The sequence below is a fragment of the Gossypium raimondii genome, chromosome 1 (assembly GCF_025698545.1).
Source record: "Gossypium raimondii isolate GPD5lz chromosome 1, ASM2569854v1, whole genome shotgun sequence".
Lineage (NCBI taxonomy): Eukaryota > Viridiplantae > Streptophyta > Magnoliopsida > Malvales > Malvaceae > Gossypium > Gossypium raimondii.
Genome location: NC_068565.1, coordinates 50,856,404 through 50,872,610, shown reverse-complemented (window position 1 = coordinate 50,872,610; position 16,207 = coordinate 50,856,404). Strand labels below are relative to the sequence as shown.

The following is a 16,207-nucleotide window of genomic DNA, read 5'->3' as shown; positions in this document are numbered from 1 at the left end:
TTTGGTTTAATTTGTTTATCCATTGGCATAGCAACAAAGGAGTGAATAAAATTGAAGAAAATGGGGCAATAAGTTTGCTCAACATTGACTTGTATATTAAAAGCTTAAATATTGATTAATTTTAATTACTTATGTTTTGGCCTTTTACACAATTTTCAATTCTTAGAAGATGTATTTTGTCATTCATAGATATTATTCAATAAGTATTGTTTTTTTTATAGACAACATTGTTTTTTATGTTTAATAAATTTGGGATTTGGAAAGTGCCAAAATTGAGTATTTATCTTATAAAATGTTTAGAGTGGAGGATATTATATTAAACACCTGCCTAACAATAATAATTAAAAAGAAAAGTTGAGGGTAAATTGAAAAATAAAAATTTAGGGTTGAACGTGAGAGTTATTGAAATTTAACTTTTGGGTTTTCAAAAAATATGATTTGTTGACTCGATAAGAAAATGCGTCTAATTAGATAATTTTAGTTAAAATCAACAATTTCGTATAATTCATGTTAGAGAAAAATAATTGAAGTCATTAGTGGGGTAGGTACTAAATAATTACTATGGTAAGTTTATTATTATTATTATTATTAAAAAAATTAATCATCCCAACATGTCATATTTTTTTAACCCTTTTTTTGACCTCCACTAGTGTTGGTCATCTTCTTCACCATTCTTTCTTCCTTTGCTCCCTTCTTCTTTCATCAATAAGAAAATGATAAACCTATGAAAATGGAGTATAGCATGGAAGAAGATAGAGGTAAAGACCTGAACTCTGGACCAAAGAAGAGGAACCAAAACTTTCGCACTATTCTCACCACAGCTTCACCAACATATCACTCATGGCTTATGTGGCTTGTCTCCACCATTAAACCTTGTTCCAAGGATACTCTTCATCAAGCTTCATGTGTTTGTTTGTTTTTGTCCCCTCACTGCATTTTCAAAGCGATGTTTTAGTCTCTCAAGCAGTCTGTTTGGTAACGATAAATCTTTCTTGTTTTCTGGAATCAAAATGATCCTAATAGTTACAACCATTTTGTTTTATATATGTTAGGATACTTTGTATTTTGTAGTATATATATGTATTAAGCAGTTTGGGTATGGTTAAACTAGTGGGGTTTTGGAGTGTATGCCAATGTTTGAGATAGCACAAGTTGAAAGGACAAATTCAAGCCTGTTTTCGAGTTTCAGGCCATTGGTTGAAGTTAAATCCACCCCACACTTACTGTTCTTGCAGAGGTAATTCTAAAGCTTTTAATTAGCTGGGCCTGGCAAGTTATGATCATCTGTCAATTCGATTTTTGTTGCTTCATTATCAGATTCTTGGTGTACAACATAACATAAAGTTGTCCTGTTTTTTTATGGTAAAAAATCAGTTGTGGTCGAATGATTTTGTGGAGAATAATGCGAAGGTTTTGCTTCTTCTTCTTTGGTCCAGAGTTCAGGTCTTAACCCCTATCTTCCTCCATGTTGTACTCCTTCTCATAGATTTATCCTTTTCTTTAAGATGGAAGAAGAAAGGAGCAAAGGAAGAAAGAATGGTGGAAGTAGTGGTTGGGTGGAAGGGAAGAAGATGATGAACAGAAGTGGAGGAAAAAAGAGAATGTTAAAAATATGGTGTAGTGTGTAAAGTCATATTTTTATATGGATAATCGAAATAAAAGTGTTCAAAAAATTGGGTCACCAATTAGGCAATTTACCCTTAAAAAATTCATAATAAATTTAGTCTTTAATATTTATAACTTTTGTCAATTTAGTCTTTATTTCATGTTCGAGTTAAATTTAGCTTTTAACATTTTAAAAAGAGTCAAATTTAATCATTATTTTTCAAAAAGAATCGAATTATTTTTAATAAAAATATTGATTAAAATGTCAAAAGTTTAAACATACCATCTTGCATGGCAATTTATTTGTACTTCATGCTTTTTTTTGAATTTTATGAATATTTTTATAATTTTAAATTATTTTTTGAAATAATATATAAGATAAATGGTGACATGTCAACATGAAGTACATATAGTCTACCACATGAGCTGCCATACCAAAATTGTTAAAAGTAATGTTTTAGTTAGCATTTTCGTTAAAAAAGTTTTAGCTTAAAAAAGAATAAAGACTAAATTGATATGGATATTGTTGCCAATGTAGGAGGACGTGAATTTGAGTGCATTGAAGCGCATTGTTCTCTTATTTATGGTTTGGGGAGGGGCTATGGGTAGTTCTGGGTATTGTGTCAAAAATAACAGATATGATCAAAACTTATAATGAGATTGTTAAAAAAAAGGACTAAATTAACAAAAGAAATAAATATCGAGGGCTAAAATCAACATTATACCAAAAACTACATATTTACATGTAAAAATAAATAAATAAATAAAACTATATTTAACAACTCTTGTTTTCAGTTTTGAGGTAGAAGTGGTATGAAGGTTATTATATTAATAGTTAAATTGCATTTTATTTTTGTATTCAAAAATTAGTAAATTAATTCCTATATATTATATGAGAGAATAAATTGATTTTATTATTATTAAAATTTTATTCATTCCTATCGTTGAAAATTGACCTCTGTATATTATCATGATATACATTAGACACATCCTTGTAACTATTTAGTTATTTCGTTAACCACACGGTTCTTATTAGTAGAAATGGATAAAAATTTTAATGAAAGAATCAATTTACTATTTGATCTAATATACAGAATTAATTTATCTTTTTTCTTAATAAAGGGAGCAAAATATAATTTGACTACTTAGAGGGACTCCATTCTAATTTTACCCAACCTATATCCGTGGTATTTCAATCTTTTCAATTGGATTTGTTTGGTGCCTGAGAAAAGAAATGTTGATTATTTCTCGAGCATTAATCACATTCAGATGTTTTAATAAATTCACCGTTCTTCGAAGCTTAAACCTACCCCGACCAGTTATTTCAGTGAAATGCAAAACTACGATAACCAGTATAGATTATAGTGTTAGTTCTAGTGTGGCACGATCCAATTGGCTGATCACTAATCTAAGTAAAGAAGGCAAATTAAGCCAAGCACGGGAACTGTTCGATAATTTGTGTGAGAGAGATAAAGATGTAATCACTTGGACTGCATTGATATCTGGGTATATCAGGATTGGGTTAATTGATGAAGCTAGGAAACTGTTCGATAGAGTCGATTCCAGGAAGAATGTAGTAACGTGGACTGCGATGCTAAATGGGTATATAAGATCAGATCGAATTGTGGATGCCGAGAGGTTGTTTGCGGAAATGCCGGTTAAAAATGTTGTATCTTGGAATACTATGGTTGATGGGTACATGCAAAATGGGATGGTCGATAAGGCTTTTGAAGTGTTTGATGAAATGCCTGAAAGAAATGTGGTTTCCTGGAATACGATGTTGACTGCTTTGGTGCAATGCGGGAGAGTTGAGGATGCAAGGGCATTGTTTGATAAGATGCCTAAAAAGGATGTCATTTCGTGGACTGCGATGGTCACGGGGTTGGCAAAGAATGGGAGGGTTGATGAGGCTAGGAAAGTTTTCGACAGGATGCCAGAGAGGAATGTGGTGTCGTGGAACGCGATGATTACTGGCTATGCACAGAATATGAAATTGGATGAGGCTTTTGATTTGTTTGAGAGGATGCCGATGAGGGATTTGTCTTCTTGGAATGGGATGATCACAGGGTTAATTCAGAATGGGGAATTAAGGAGAGCTGAGAAATTGTTTAATGAGATGCCATGTAAGAACGTGGTTTCTTGGACCACGATGATCACGGGATATGTTCAAAGTGAGCAAAGTGAGGAAGCATTGAAGATTTTCGCGAAAATGTTGGCAGAAGACAGGGTAAAGCCTAATGAGGGAACTTTTGTAAGTGTATTGAGTGCATGTAGTAATTTAGCTGGCCTTGTTGAGGGACAACAAGTTCATCAGACGATTGTGAAAACAGTTTATCGGCGTAGCGAAATTGTTGTATCTGCACTTATTAACATGTATTCCAAATGTGGGGAATTAAATATAGCTAGGAGGATGTTTGATGATGGATTAATAAGCCACAGGGATGTGGTCTCATGGAATGGTATGATTGCAGCTTATGCACATCACGGGTGCGGTGAAGATGCTATCAGTTTGTTCAAAAAAATGTCCCATTTACATTTTAAACCTAATGATGCTACCTATGTGGCTTTGCTCTCTGCATGCAGTCATTCCGGTATGCTCGAGGAAGGACTAAGGTACTTCGATGAGCTTGTGAGAGACAAGTCCATTCAGGTTAGAGATGATCACTATGCATGCTTGGTTGATCTCTATAGTCGAGCAGGGAAGCTCAAGGAGGCTTTTGAATTCATTGTGCAGCTTGGGATTAAACCATCTGTATCTGTTTGGGAAGCTCTTCTTGCCGGATGTCATGTTCATGGGGATGTGATTTTAGGGAAATTGGTTGCGAAAAAGATATTAGACACGGAACCAGAAAATGCAGGCACTTACATGTTGTTGTCTAACATATATGCTTCAAAAGGAAAATGGAGAAATGCTGCTAAGGTAAGGTTGAAAATGAAGGATAAGGGACTAAAGAAGCAACCTGGTTGCAGCTGGATAGAAGTAGAGAATCAGGTTCATGTGTTTGTGGTTGGTGCCAAATCTCATTCTCATTCTAATCTTATTTACCCAATACTGCATGAGCTTCATGCAAAAATGAGGAAGGCTGGAAATATATCTAATACTAATTACCTGGAGGAGGAGGAGGATTTAATCTGCTGATGTCTATGCTCGGTTTTAGCCCTGGGTTTTGTGTCCTAATTCCGAGGAGAACCCAACAAGTTCAAGGAATTTGGAGAGTGCCTCATCACTAGGGAAATGCTTAGTATTTGGCGTTGGTGGGGTTTGAAACCATGCTCTTATATGGCATTAGTGGGTAAGAACACTGTTGCTTGACTAGGCACAACACCTCCCCTGTTTGAGAGTCCGACCGACCGGTTGCTTGACGGACGACACTTCAAAAAGTTCTCCCAAAGGAGAGCGGACCCCCTCAACAAGGAATATGATCAGCAATTCCCATTGTGCTCATTGACTTGGATTTTGAAAGCAAAAAGAGTTCCTCAAAGGGGCTAACATTTAGGAGCTAAAGGACTTGATTGAATACTGGTGATATCATGTCTGGTCTGTATTACTATTTTTTGTAATAACAATTTTTTAACTTCGTCCCTGGCTCTTATCTCGGTCTAGTGTTGTGAGCTAGGTAAGAAATTAGATGTACTATTGAGACGCTTATCAATTGAAGTGAAGCAACTGAAGGTGCAAGCAAAAATAGGATCCGTATCATCCATTCATTCTTTTCTATGGATATTCACGAGAATTTTTTGGCCACTCAATATATATTCTTTTAAAAAAAGGATAATTATTTTATTTAATGTGTAGTAATTATATAAAAATTATTTTATTATATTTTTGTTTTTATTAAATTTTCAAAAATAAAGTAATTAGCATTTTTAATATTTATTTTATAATATATTTAATATTTACATGATATAAATTATATCATATTATACACTTAAAAATAAGTTGAGTTGGCCTGAGATCAAGCTTTGAGTATTGGAATTTGAGTTTGACTCATATTTTAAATGGGTCTAATTTGTTTTACACAACTATTTTCAAATTTAAAACCAACTTTCAAACCTAAATGAATAAGTTCAATGTTGTTTGAACTAGATCGATTTAGTCAATCAGACTAGTTGGGTCGAGAGATACTGAACCAGAGAGTGACTTTGAGCCGGTTAAATCAGAAACCAACATGAACTAGTAAAATTGGGTTTTTAAAAATTTTAATACTATTTTAATCAAATCAGTCAAACTGACAAACTAATGCCCCGATCAATTCGACTACCACTAACAATCTACAACCCTAAACAAGTCTAATATTTGCATACGAATAATTAGCATGAAATTTTATTAACTATTGAGGGCATCCATAAAATCTTCTTCCTAGATATATCCATTAAAAAATTGTTCCTTAGTATTATATGAATAATTAAGATTTTAAGAGCATGGAAGATAGAAATAAAATATGCAAAACGAGAGTATTTTTCTAGGCTTATATTTTCGAGGTTAAATTACCTTATTGATCCTTGTATTATAGGTTCAAAAGTAAATTAATTTGTTTTATAGAAGTAACCAATTTAATTTTTATACGTTCAATTTTGTTATAATGTTTAGAACTACCTATGGTCCCTCCTTAACCCATAAATAAGAGGATAATGCGCTTCAGTGCACTCGAACTCACATCTTCTTGCATTGACAGCAATACTCATACTAATCGAACTAAGATTCTGTCAGTTAAATGATGATAATTTTAAATGCAAAAAACATAATAACTTTTTTTATAGTGAGAATAAGCAGATGATTCAATTCATTTTTTATATATATAAAATATAAATATAAAATAAATTTATATAATTAAATATATTTGTATTCATTACTCTTAAATTTGACAAATAATAGTTTTAACTGGAAGCAAACAACCATTAGGTGAAGTTTGAAGTATGGACAGCAAGTACTATAGAAGCTGGTAGCTATTCCAAAATCACATGATCCACAACTTCCAAACCTACCCTTTTTTTTTTCTTTCTAAATTTTAATTTAATTAAACTATAAATACATACAATAATATAAAAATATAAAACCAGAGGGTAAGGGGGAAGCAATGCCCTTGACCCTTCAAGATTTATGATTTAGTCCCTTAAAGTTTTATAAAATTATATATTAATATAATGGTAAAACCCATAAATCATGATTCATCTCTGATCCTTAAAATAATTTTTCGATTTTGCCCCTATTTGTCACTATTGGTTTTGATGATAATTGTTAATATAGTTGTAAGTTAACTTTAAGAAAAGCTATTCATGTAGGGATAAATAATTTTTGTGATTAAATCTGTTCGCGATATGTATAGGGTTCTAACTCTAGGTATAAACCCGTTTTCTCATCTTTTAATGTTGAATTTGTATGGTTATTTGAGACCAACATATACATATAAAGACGGTTACTTAAATCAATGCTTAAGCCAAGCGGTAAAGAACTTAATATCTCGTAAGTAGGATCTTAAATTCGAGTCACGTGAATAAAGATAACAATGCAAAATTATTTTCCTCTATTAAGACTTAAACTCGACTCAACCGCAATTAATCAATGTCTTTTGATTTTATAAGCTTTTAAAAAAATTCACATGTCTCTTTAGCTTAAATAATGGAGTAAAAATTGCATCTTGGTTTTTACATTAAAAAAAATTGGCAATAACATGTGGAAAACATATATATATATATATACCCTTTTTAAATTTAAAATTATTTATTTAATCAAAATTGAGATTTAAATATGTATTATTTAAGGGTCCGGAGATTCTAAACTTAATTCCATTCCAAATATGGACTAAATTGAAAGAAAACAAACAAATAAGACCCAATCGCTAAGCAAGTGGATCTAAAAAAAAACCAATACAATCTTAATCATATTACTACATAGATATTCGTGTGTATATATATGCATATATATAATTATAAAAGGTTAACATATCTCATAAGTCCCTATACTCTTCATAAATTTAGAATTTAATCCTTTTACTTTTATTTCTAAGAATTCAGTCCATCTACTTTCTAAATTTCAAGATTCAAGTCCAACTGTTAATAATAGTAAATTTATTTTGTTAAATTGAGGTTCATTATAATGTCATTTTTTAGTTACATTGCTACCAAGTGAATGTCTTTTTTTTAAATGTTACACAAACAAGTTTAACAATATTAATAATTAGACTTAAATTTTGAAATATGAAAAGTAGAGGACTAAATTTATAAAAATAAAAATAAAATAACTAAATTTCAAATTTATAAAGAATACAAATACCTGTAACATATCTTTACTTTTTAAAAACACTAACTTGTATTATTTATGGATATAACCTGACCCGACCCTTGAAGTAATCTATTGGTCGTACAAGTAGTTTAAGAGGTGAGTAGTAGACTTATCCATAAGTTGGTTGGGTCTTGTTTAAATAATATACGTTGATTAATTCAATTCAAGGATCTGGTTATCTATCCAAACTAGAAGGACGGTTCGATTTTTGGAAAGGTTTGGATAAAAATATCAATCTCGGAAATGGGTTTAAAAAAGAATAAATTTGTTTGAAAATATGAATCGAGCTTGTACTCCAACATTTCAAGACACGAGCTTGACTTGATTTGTTTTACAATTTTATTATCTAAATTTTTTATATGTTATATAACTCACCATATGAAGAATAAACATATTATATTATAATACAAACATTAAAAATATTTAGATTGTTTATGTTTAAAGTTTTAATAAAAGTTTAAAGTTTATGTGTAGGATACACGGTCCAAGGTCAATTTTTTTTACTGATCCCGAAACAAGCCTACCAAGCTTAGTGAGCTACATGACTTAAGGATGGCAATGGAGCTCGGTAGAGTAAATGTTGTCAAATTCACCATCGCTCCACAAGTAACATGCTCTACCCTTCCATTTGTCTCGTTCCATTATGAATGTTAAATGCATCTATCCTCATCATGCTTCAATTTAATATTTGCTAGTTATTTCTAGATGGGTTCGTGGGTTGGGCCGAGTCAGGTTTGACTGGGTTATGCATGATACTAATACACTTTATGCTTGCCTAAGCTTAGTCTGACCCGGAACATGGGTCTCAAATTTTACCCAAACTCATTTTTCAAGCCTAATCATTAAACAAGTTTAGTTATTTCTAATAATTTTAAATTTTTTAAAATATAAGTAAATATTTAAACATAATTCTTTAAAAAACTATTTAAACATTAAATTTATGAGTTTTTTTATAACACAATTTTAAAGCGATCACTATAAGTATTCGTAAGTTTTATTTTTGGTAACTAAAAATAAAATTAAAAAGATAAAATAAGTGAACAAAATGAAAATTTACCAAACTTGAATGACTAAAAGGAGTGTACAACGGATGATTAAAATAAAAATGGTTCTTAACAATAGTGCCCAAAATGAAATTTTTTATTTGTTGATGTCCAAAATGAAAACTTATGAAAATTGGGTGATTAAATGTGTAGTTTATCCAAAATAAATCATCTTAGCACGTCTTTATCCACTTTTCAGAAAAATATCCACTCAAATTTTGCTACCGTTAATGTGATTAGGGACCAAACTAATTAAGGATGAGTTTGGATGGGCGGTGCGTTTACCTGCGGTTAGTATAAAAATAGCGGTGGCGGTGAGATTAGATATTGTAGCGATACTATAGCGTGAGATAAAAAGTAAGCTAAACGCACCGCACTGTACCCAATCGCCTATCCAAACCCACCCTAAGGTACTAATATAGAGAAAAGACTTGAACCAGTTGACTTCAAATCAGGTATAAATCAATTGCATTAAATTAAAAAATCTGTTGAATTAATAATTGATTAAAATTTTTTATTTTATTTTTATAACTTTTTAATAATTTATTTAATTAAATTTAACAAACCGAGTTAATGGGGTTTCCTCGGCCAAAAGTTCTCTTTGCCAATCCGGAACTATGCCAGACGGGCTTCCGGGTCCTCGGTTACGTCCATGGGGGCAGTGAGCACTAAAACTCTTTTTTCTTTTTTAAAACGTGCATGCATTCAACAATATAGTCCTCAGCTTCCACCAACCCCCATAGCCATCGCCAGCCATCCACCAGTACTTTTACCAGTCAATATATATATACACACACACACATATATATAAATATTTATTTTTCCCCTTTGATTATTGTCAGTGATCCAAATCCAGTCCACGCTCTTTTCTTTCCCTCCTTTCGATCAATCGTCGAACCAACGGTCCTTCTTTAACCTGTCTCAACCAACACCCCCTTATGCTTACCTACCCACTTCCTTCCCCCTCCCTTATTTAACCCCCCCTTTCGTTTCTTTCATTTCTTCACTCTTAAACACCTCACCATTTTGTATATTCTTTCCTGGGTCAATCTTTGCTTCTCATTTCAATGGAGTCCATCACTCAAAATGGTACCTCAAATGGCCATTTGCAGAGCTTTTGCAGCACCACAAATGGTGGTGTTGGTGTGCTGGTGGACCCTTTGAACTGGGGTGTTGCTGCTGAGTCACTTAAAGGGAGCCATTTAGATGAAGTGAAACGTATGGTGGCTGAGTTTAGGAAACCATTGGTGAAACTCGGTGGTGAGACCTTAACCATTTCTCAAGTTGCTGCCATTGCTACACGTGACTTGGGTGTCAAGGTTGAACTCTCAGAGGATGCAAGGGCTGGTGTTAAAGCTAGTGCTGATTGGGTCCTTGATGGTATGAATAAAGGAACTGATAGCTATGGTGTCACCACTGGTTTTGGTGCTACTTCTCATCGACGAACCAAGCAAGGCGCTGCCCTCCAAAAAGAGCTCATTAGGTAAGTTCATAGCTTTCCAAAATGTGTTAAATCACATTTTAGAGCCTCACCTTGGCAACTTTTTTACATTGGGCCTTAATTTTTTTCCTAAGTTAAAAGTTAAGCCCCAAACATTGCAAATGTTCTCATGTTAGGTTTTGAACTTTTTTTTTTTGGTTCAAGTTAGACCTTAAATTTAACAATTATTTAAACTATTTCCCGAGTTAATCCTTGAAAACCTTAAAGTTTATGCCTCTATATAAGAACAATTATCAAGTTCAAAGACTAATTCAGACAAAAAAAAGTTTAAGCCCAAATGTGAGAATAATTGTCTAATTCTGGTTTCAATGTAGGAACAATTGCTAATCAGAAACGAAGCTAGAATTTTTTTTGGGTTAAATTAAATTGTATATCTTTATAGTATCTAAAATGCAATTTCGTCATTTTAATACTTTATATCTTTGTAATTTTTTAAAAGATTAAATAAAAAATTTATTATTTTGAGCAATTTTATTATTTATTAATTTAAAACTTTATAAATTTTCATTTGTCAAATTTTGGATTCCAATTTTAGGGGCTGGGGCCTTGTCAGCCTCCAATTGCGGTCCCTAATTTTAAAGTTTTGCACTCAACTTGAACAAAAAGAAATTCAAATTCCAAGATAAGAAAAATTGCTAAATTCAGGCCCAAAATATTGATTTAACCCTTTAAAAATGAACATTGTTGAGTTGACTCGGCCTGGTTGGCTGAGTTAAAACCGAGGTATTAAACTAGTTTGTCAATTTGTAAAGGTGGTCCTACAATTTGTATCAAGATTCATAAGGCTGTAATCACTTATCAGATTTTCTGTGATTGATATTAATGTTAAAATATTTTTTGTTGCAGGTTCTTGAATGCTGGGATATTTGGCAATGGAACTGAGTCATGTCACACATTGCCTCACTCAGCAACCAGAGCAGCTATGCTTGTTAGGATCAATACCCTTTTACAAGGATACTCTGGCATTAGATTTGAGATTCTTGAGGCAATCACTAAGCTTCTTAACAACAACATCACGCCGTGTTTGCCGCTCCGCGGCACGATTACTGCGTCCGGTGACCTCGTTCCTCTTTCCTACATTGCTGGATTACTCACTGGCAGGCCTAATTCCAAGGCTGTTGGACCTAATGGAGAATCCCTTGATGCTGAAGAAGCCTTTCGTGTTGCCGGGATCGATTCGGGTTTTTTTGTGTTGCAGCCTAAAGAAGGACTTGCTTTAGTTAACGGCACCGCGGTCGGTTCGGGTTTGGCTTCCATGGTTCTTTTTGAAGCAAACATTTTAGCTGTTTTGTCTGAAATTTTATCAGCAATTTTTGCTGAAGTTATGAATGGTAAACCTGAATTTACTGATCATTTAACACATAAATTGAAGCATCATCCAGGACAAATTGAAGCAGCTGCTATAATGGAACATATACTTGATGGAAGCTCTTATGTTAAAGCAGCTAAAAAATTGCATGAAATGGACCCGTTGCAAAAACCGAAACAAGATCGTTACGCATTGAGGACGTCTCCACAATGGCTCGGTCCACAAATCGAAGTGATCAGATTCGCAACCAAATCGATCGAAAGAGAGATCAATTCTGTCAACGACAACCCTTTGATCGACGTTTCGAGGAACAAAGCATTACATGGTGGCAATTTCCAAGGTACACCTATTGGTGTTTCAATGGACAATACTCGTTTAGCTATTGCAGCTATCGGGAAACTTATGTTTGCTCAGTTTTCGGAACTCGTTAACGATTTCTACAACAACGGTCTCCCATCAAACCTCTCCGCTAGTAGGAACCCGAGTCTTGATTATGGTTTCAAAGGTGCTGAAATCGCAATGGCCTCCTATTGTTCCGAGCTCCAATACTTAGCTAATCCGGTCACCAACCATGTTCAAAGTGCCGAACAACACAATCAAGATGTGAACTCATTAGGACTAATATCATCACGAAAAACAGCCGAAGCAGTCGATATCTTGAAACTCATGTCCTCTACATACTTGGTAGCTCTATGTCAAGCTATTGATTTAAGGCATTTAGAAGAAAACTTGAGGAACACGGTGAAGAACACTGTGAGTCAAGTAGCCAAGAAAACCCTCACAACCGGTAACAATGGTGAACTCCACCCATCGAGATTCTGCGAAAAGGATTTGCTCAAAGCCGTGGACCGCGAGTACGTGTTTGCTTACATAGATGATCCATGCAGTGCTACTTATCCCTTAATGCAAAAGCTAAGACAAGTCCTTGTCGAACACGCATTCGCCAATGGTGACAATGAAAAGGATACAAACACTTCCATTTTCCAAAAGATCACAGCATTTGAAGATGAATTCAAAGCTGCATTGCCAAAAGAAGTTGAAGGTACAAGGGTTTCACTTGAAAATGGAAATGCAACAATCCCTAATAAGATCAAGGGTTGTAGATCATATCCATTGTATAAATTTGTGAGGGAAGAGCTTGGAACTGGGTTGTTGAGTGGTGAACAAGGTAAGTCACCAGGTGAAGAATTTGATAAGGTGTTCATAGCTATGTGTGAAGGGAAGATTATCGATCCAATGATGGAATGTTTAAAGGGTTGGAATGGTGCTCCACTTCCAATTTGTTAGTGTGCTTTTTTCATTGTTTATTTCTTCAATTTTTTTCTTTGTTTTTTCAGCTTAATTGTCTTTCAATTTCATTGTGAAAAAAAAATAGTAAATGATAATATGAGGTGAATGTACGGGTGATATGTTTGTTTCTCATTTTCTCTCTCTTGTTTTTACTTTATAATAATCAATGTTAGTACTTAGCAAGATGGTTTTCTTCAGAATTTTACGGTTTTTTAAAAGATTAAATCAAAAATTTCTTATTTTTGGGTTAAACTATAATTTTATCATATATTGACATATAAAATTATAAATTTTAGGAGGTCTAAAACAATTCTTTTCAATTTAGGAAGGGGGTCGGTTTCCTACATATTCGAAATTGAATCCAGCCAAATTGAATTCAAGAAGCTTGAATTTGATTTGAGCTCGACTAAGTTTTATTATAGAAGTTTAACGAAAGTTTGAGATAAAATCGAAATAAAAAAATTTGGTTCAATTAAGTTTGTTTATATTATTTGCCTCCTTGGACGGGAGTTTTGGGCTCGAGTTTGAACTTGTTTCATATATAAACTTGTTTGTATTTAAATGATAAAATTTAGGGTTTGGATTTTAAGTGCATATATTAAGGGGAAAGTAGTAGTTTATTAATATTAAAATTATTATAGATATATTATAAATAAAAAGTTCAATTAAGAAATTAAATTGCCGGAATAGAGGATTAAAGTAGTCAAAACTCGATTCGATTGATAGCTTGATATGCTTAAACTCAAGTTAAGGTTACCAAATTAAATTCAAATTTTTTATATGAGTATAAATGTTTCATTTATTTTATGGATAGTCCTTGGAAAAAATTTATCTAACATGTCCTAGATTAAATCTTGAAATCTTAGAATATCTCAAACTATCAAATAAAAGGATTATACGTTTCAACATACTCGAACTTATATCCTCTTACAATGACAAGAATGCCAATACCAATTGAACTAATACTCAATCTACTTTCCTTTCTTTTCTTGATTTAGTCTAGGTTCAGTGTTGGGTTTTTTTTTTTTTTTAAATTTGGGCTGGTTTGGTTTAGAAAATAAGTTTGGGCTTTTACTTTTCCCAATTGGGAAAATATCAATTTAATTAGATTTTTATTAGTTTTAAACAATCATATTAAATTAAGATACAAAATTTAAATATCAAATTGAACATTAAAACCAAATCACGTAGCTTCATCTTTGGGATATGAGAAGATGCTTGAATGAGTAAAATAAGGAGATAATATAATTTTGGCCCCCCTGAACTTGGTAACTCAATCCACTTTGGTACATAAAATTTTTTTATCGATTTTGTTGGATTTGATAATGTGATCAGTGTTGGTGGAATAGGACAGACCAAAATTCAGTTTCAACAAAGAAGTTAGAATCAATTATCTAAAAAAACCCATAGTTTTACCTATTGATTTCCCTAATATTTATTAATATTTATTATGGGGTATTCACCAAAGCAACCACCATGGGCCCAAAGAGAGATCATATAATTTATGAACAACTCCTAAAATGGCAGAAGCTGACAAGTGTGTGTGTATAATACCTACAACAAAACCAAAACTTAGATTGACAAATGAAAGGACACACTTCTGCCAACACTACGTATCATCCCCACTCATTAATTACGTTCCAGCTAATGTAAAGCACTGAATCACACCAAAGCACATTTAATGAGGTTATTTTTTTAAACAATTAACTTATTTTTTATATATAGGGTAAATTACATTACAGGTCACTTAATTATAATTTTTTTGTTATAAAAAATAAAAGTTATAAAATCACTGGTTGGCTAATGTAAAAATAGAAACATGAAAAAATTCAAGATAGTTGAGTGACTAAAAAAATATTAATAATTAGGTAATCATTTTGTAACTTTTCATAATCGACGATAAAAAAGAAAAAAATCCATAATTGGATGACGATTAATGTAGTTTACCCATATATATATATTTAGAGTCTAGTCAAGTTAAGCTTTTAAATTGGGAGGAAAACTTATATTTATAAAAGGTTAATCCAGACTTAATTAGCGTTCACTCATATTTTTAAAAATGTATATTTATATTATTTTAATTTAATATTTAATAATATTATATATTTTTATTTATTAAAATTTTATATATAAGCATCTTAACATTTTGTTTAATATTTATATTATAGTATTATATATTATTATAAATCTAGTTTTTACGTATTATAAATTTTCCGTTAAAATTTGATAACTTAACATATTGATTAGACTACACTTATATAATGTACGCTGCATATGATTGACAAAAATAAACATGTTAAGTTGAAAAATTTTAATAGAAATTACATGCAACAATAATATTTGAACTAGAATTTTAAAATGAAAACGTAAAAGATTGAATTTTAACTTTTAAAATACAAATATTAAATCTCAAATTCGAATTATGTAAAGGTAATGTAGCATATTTTAACTTTTTTTATATGAATGCCTGGTTGGATATTGAATTGCATAATGTTTATTATTTCAATGTGAAATTGTTTCTTTTAAAAAGTTAAACCCATAAATTGTTTTGTCATTTGTTGGGGATCGATCTGTATAAACAACGAGTAAGAAAAGTAAAGAAAATCGAACACACAAATATTTACATGGAAAACTCCTCTGAAGAGGTTAAAAATCACGAGTAAAGAAAACTTCACTAATCGACAAACCAACGAAGAGTACAAGATAAAGAAAATAAACCTAAAAGAGCAAAACCCAAAATCCGAATATAGAACTCTCTCAAAAACTCTTCACCAAATCTCACGTAAGAGATATTTCACTAACTCTCTAAAACAGGGTTACAAAGACCTTTTAAATAGGCTAATATTAAAGTTCTAATATGACTAAAATATTTCTAGATTAATTAAAGTTTAACTGAGAAAAGATAAGAGAGTAGAGTTTAACTGGGAGAAAAGAAACTCTATTTAAATTTAATACACTTTACCACTTCGTGACAAGGCATATCATCTCGTTGCGACGTCGTCTCTATTTCACCATTTTAACTTTGTCGCATTGTCCCGATGATCCTCGTCATAACGTTGATTTTGTTTCGTCTCTAATTTGTCCGGAATGCGACAGAGTATGCCTTATAATATAATCAATAAGTAAAATTATGTTATTAGTATGCATAAATTACAAATTTAATCAGTATATATTTT

General features: G+C 32.1%; 2 protein-coding genes across 2 annotated transcripts; both read left to right on the top strand.

The window, feature by feature from the left end:
- Window positions 1-2,686: 2,686 nt before the first annotated feature.
- On the top strand, window positions 2,687-5,345 carry LOC105786419 (pentatricopeptide repeat-containing protein At2g35030, mitochondrial). Its single transcript, XM_012612833.2, has one exon. The coding sequence runs from the start codon at window positions 2,840-2,842 to the stop codon at window positions 4,742-4,744; it is 1,905 nt and encodes a 634-aa protein (XP_012468287.1). The 5' UTR covers window positions 2,687-2,839; the 3' UTR covers window positions 4,745-5,345.
- Window positions 5,346-9,923: 4,578 nt separating this feature from the next.
- LOC105786418 (phenylalanine ammonia-lyase) lies at window positions 9,924-13,163 on the top strand. The gene is made up of 2 exons (XM_012612832.2): window positions 9,924-10,414; window positions 11,279-13,163. Exons 1-2 carry the CDS (start codon window positions 9,999-10,001, stop codon window positions 13,026-13,028), a joined length of 2,166 nt encoding a protein of 721 aa, XP_012468286.1. The 5' UTR covers window positions 9,924-9,998; the 3' UTR covers window positions 13,029-13,163.
- The last annotated feature ends 3,044 nt before the right edge of the window (window positions 13,164-16,207 follow it).

What these genes read in the sequence shown, in the direction of transcription:
- LOC105786418 (XM_012612832.2), top strand. Translation starts at nt 9,999, where the DNA reads ATGGAGTCCATCACTCAAAATGGTACCTCAAATGGCCATTTGCAGAGC. An exon ending in CTCCAAAAAGAGCTCATTAG is followed by an intron (nt 10,415 to 11,278) that starts GTAAGTTCATAG and finishes TTTTTGTTGCAG; the next exon opens with GTTCTTGAATGCTGGGATAT.
- LOC105786419 (XM_012612833.2), top strand. Translation starts at nt 2,840, where the DNA reads ATGTTGATTATTTCTCGAGCATTAATCACATTCAGATGTTTTAATAAA.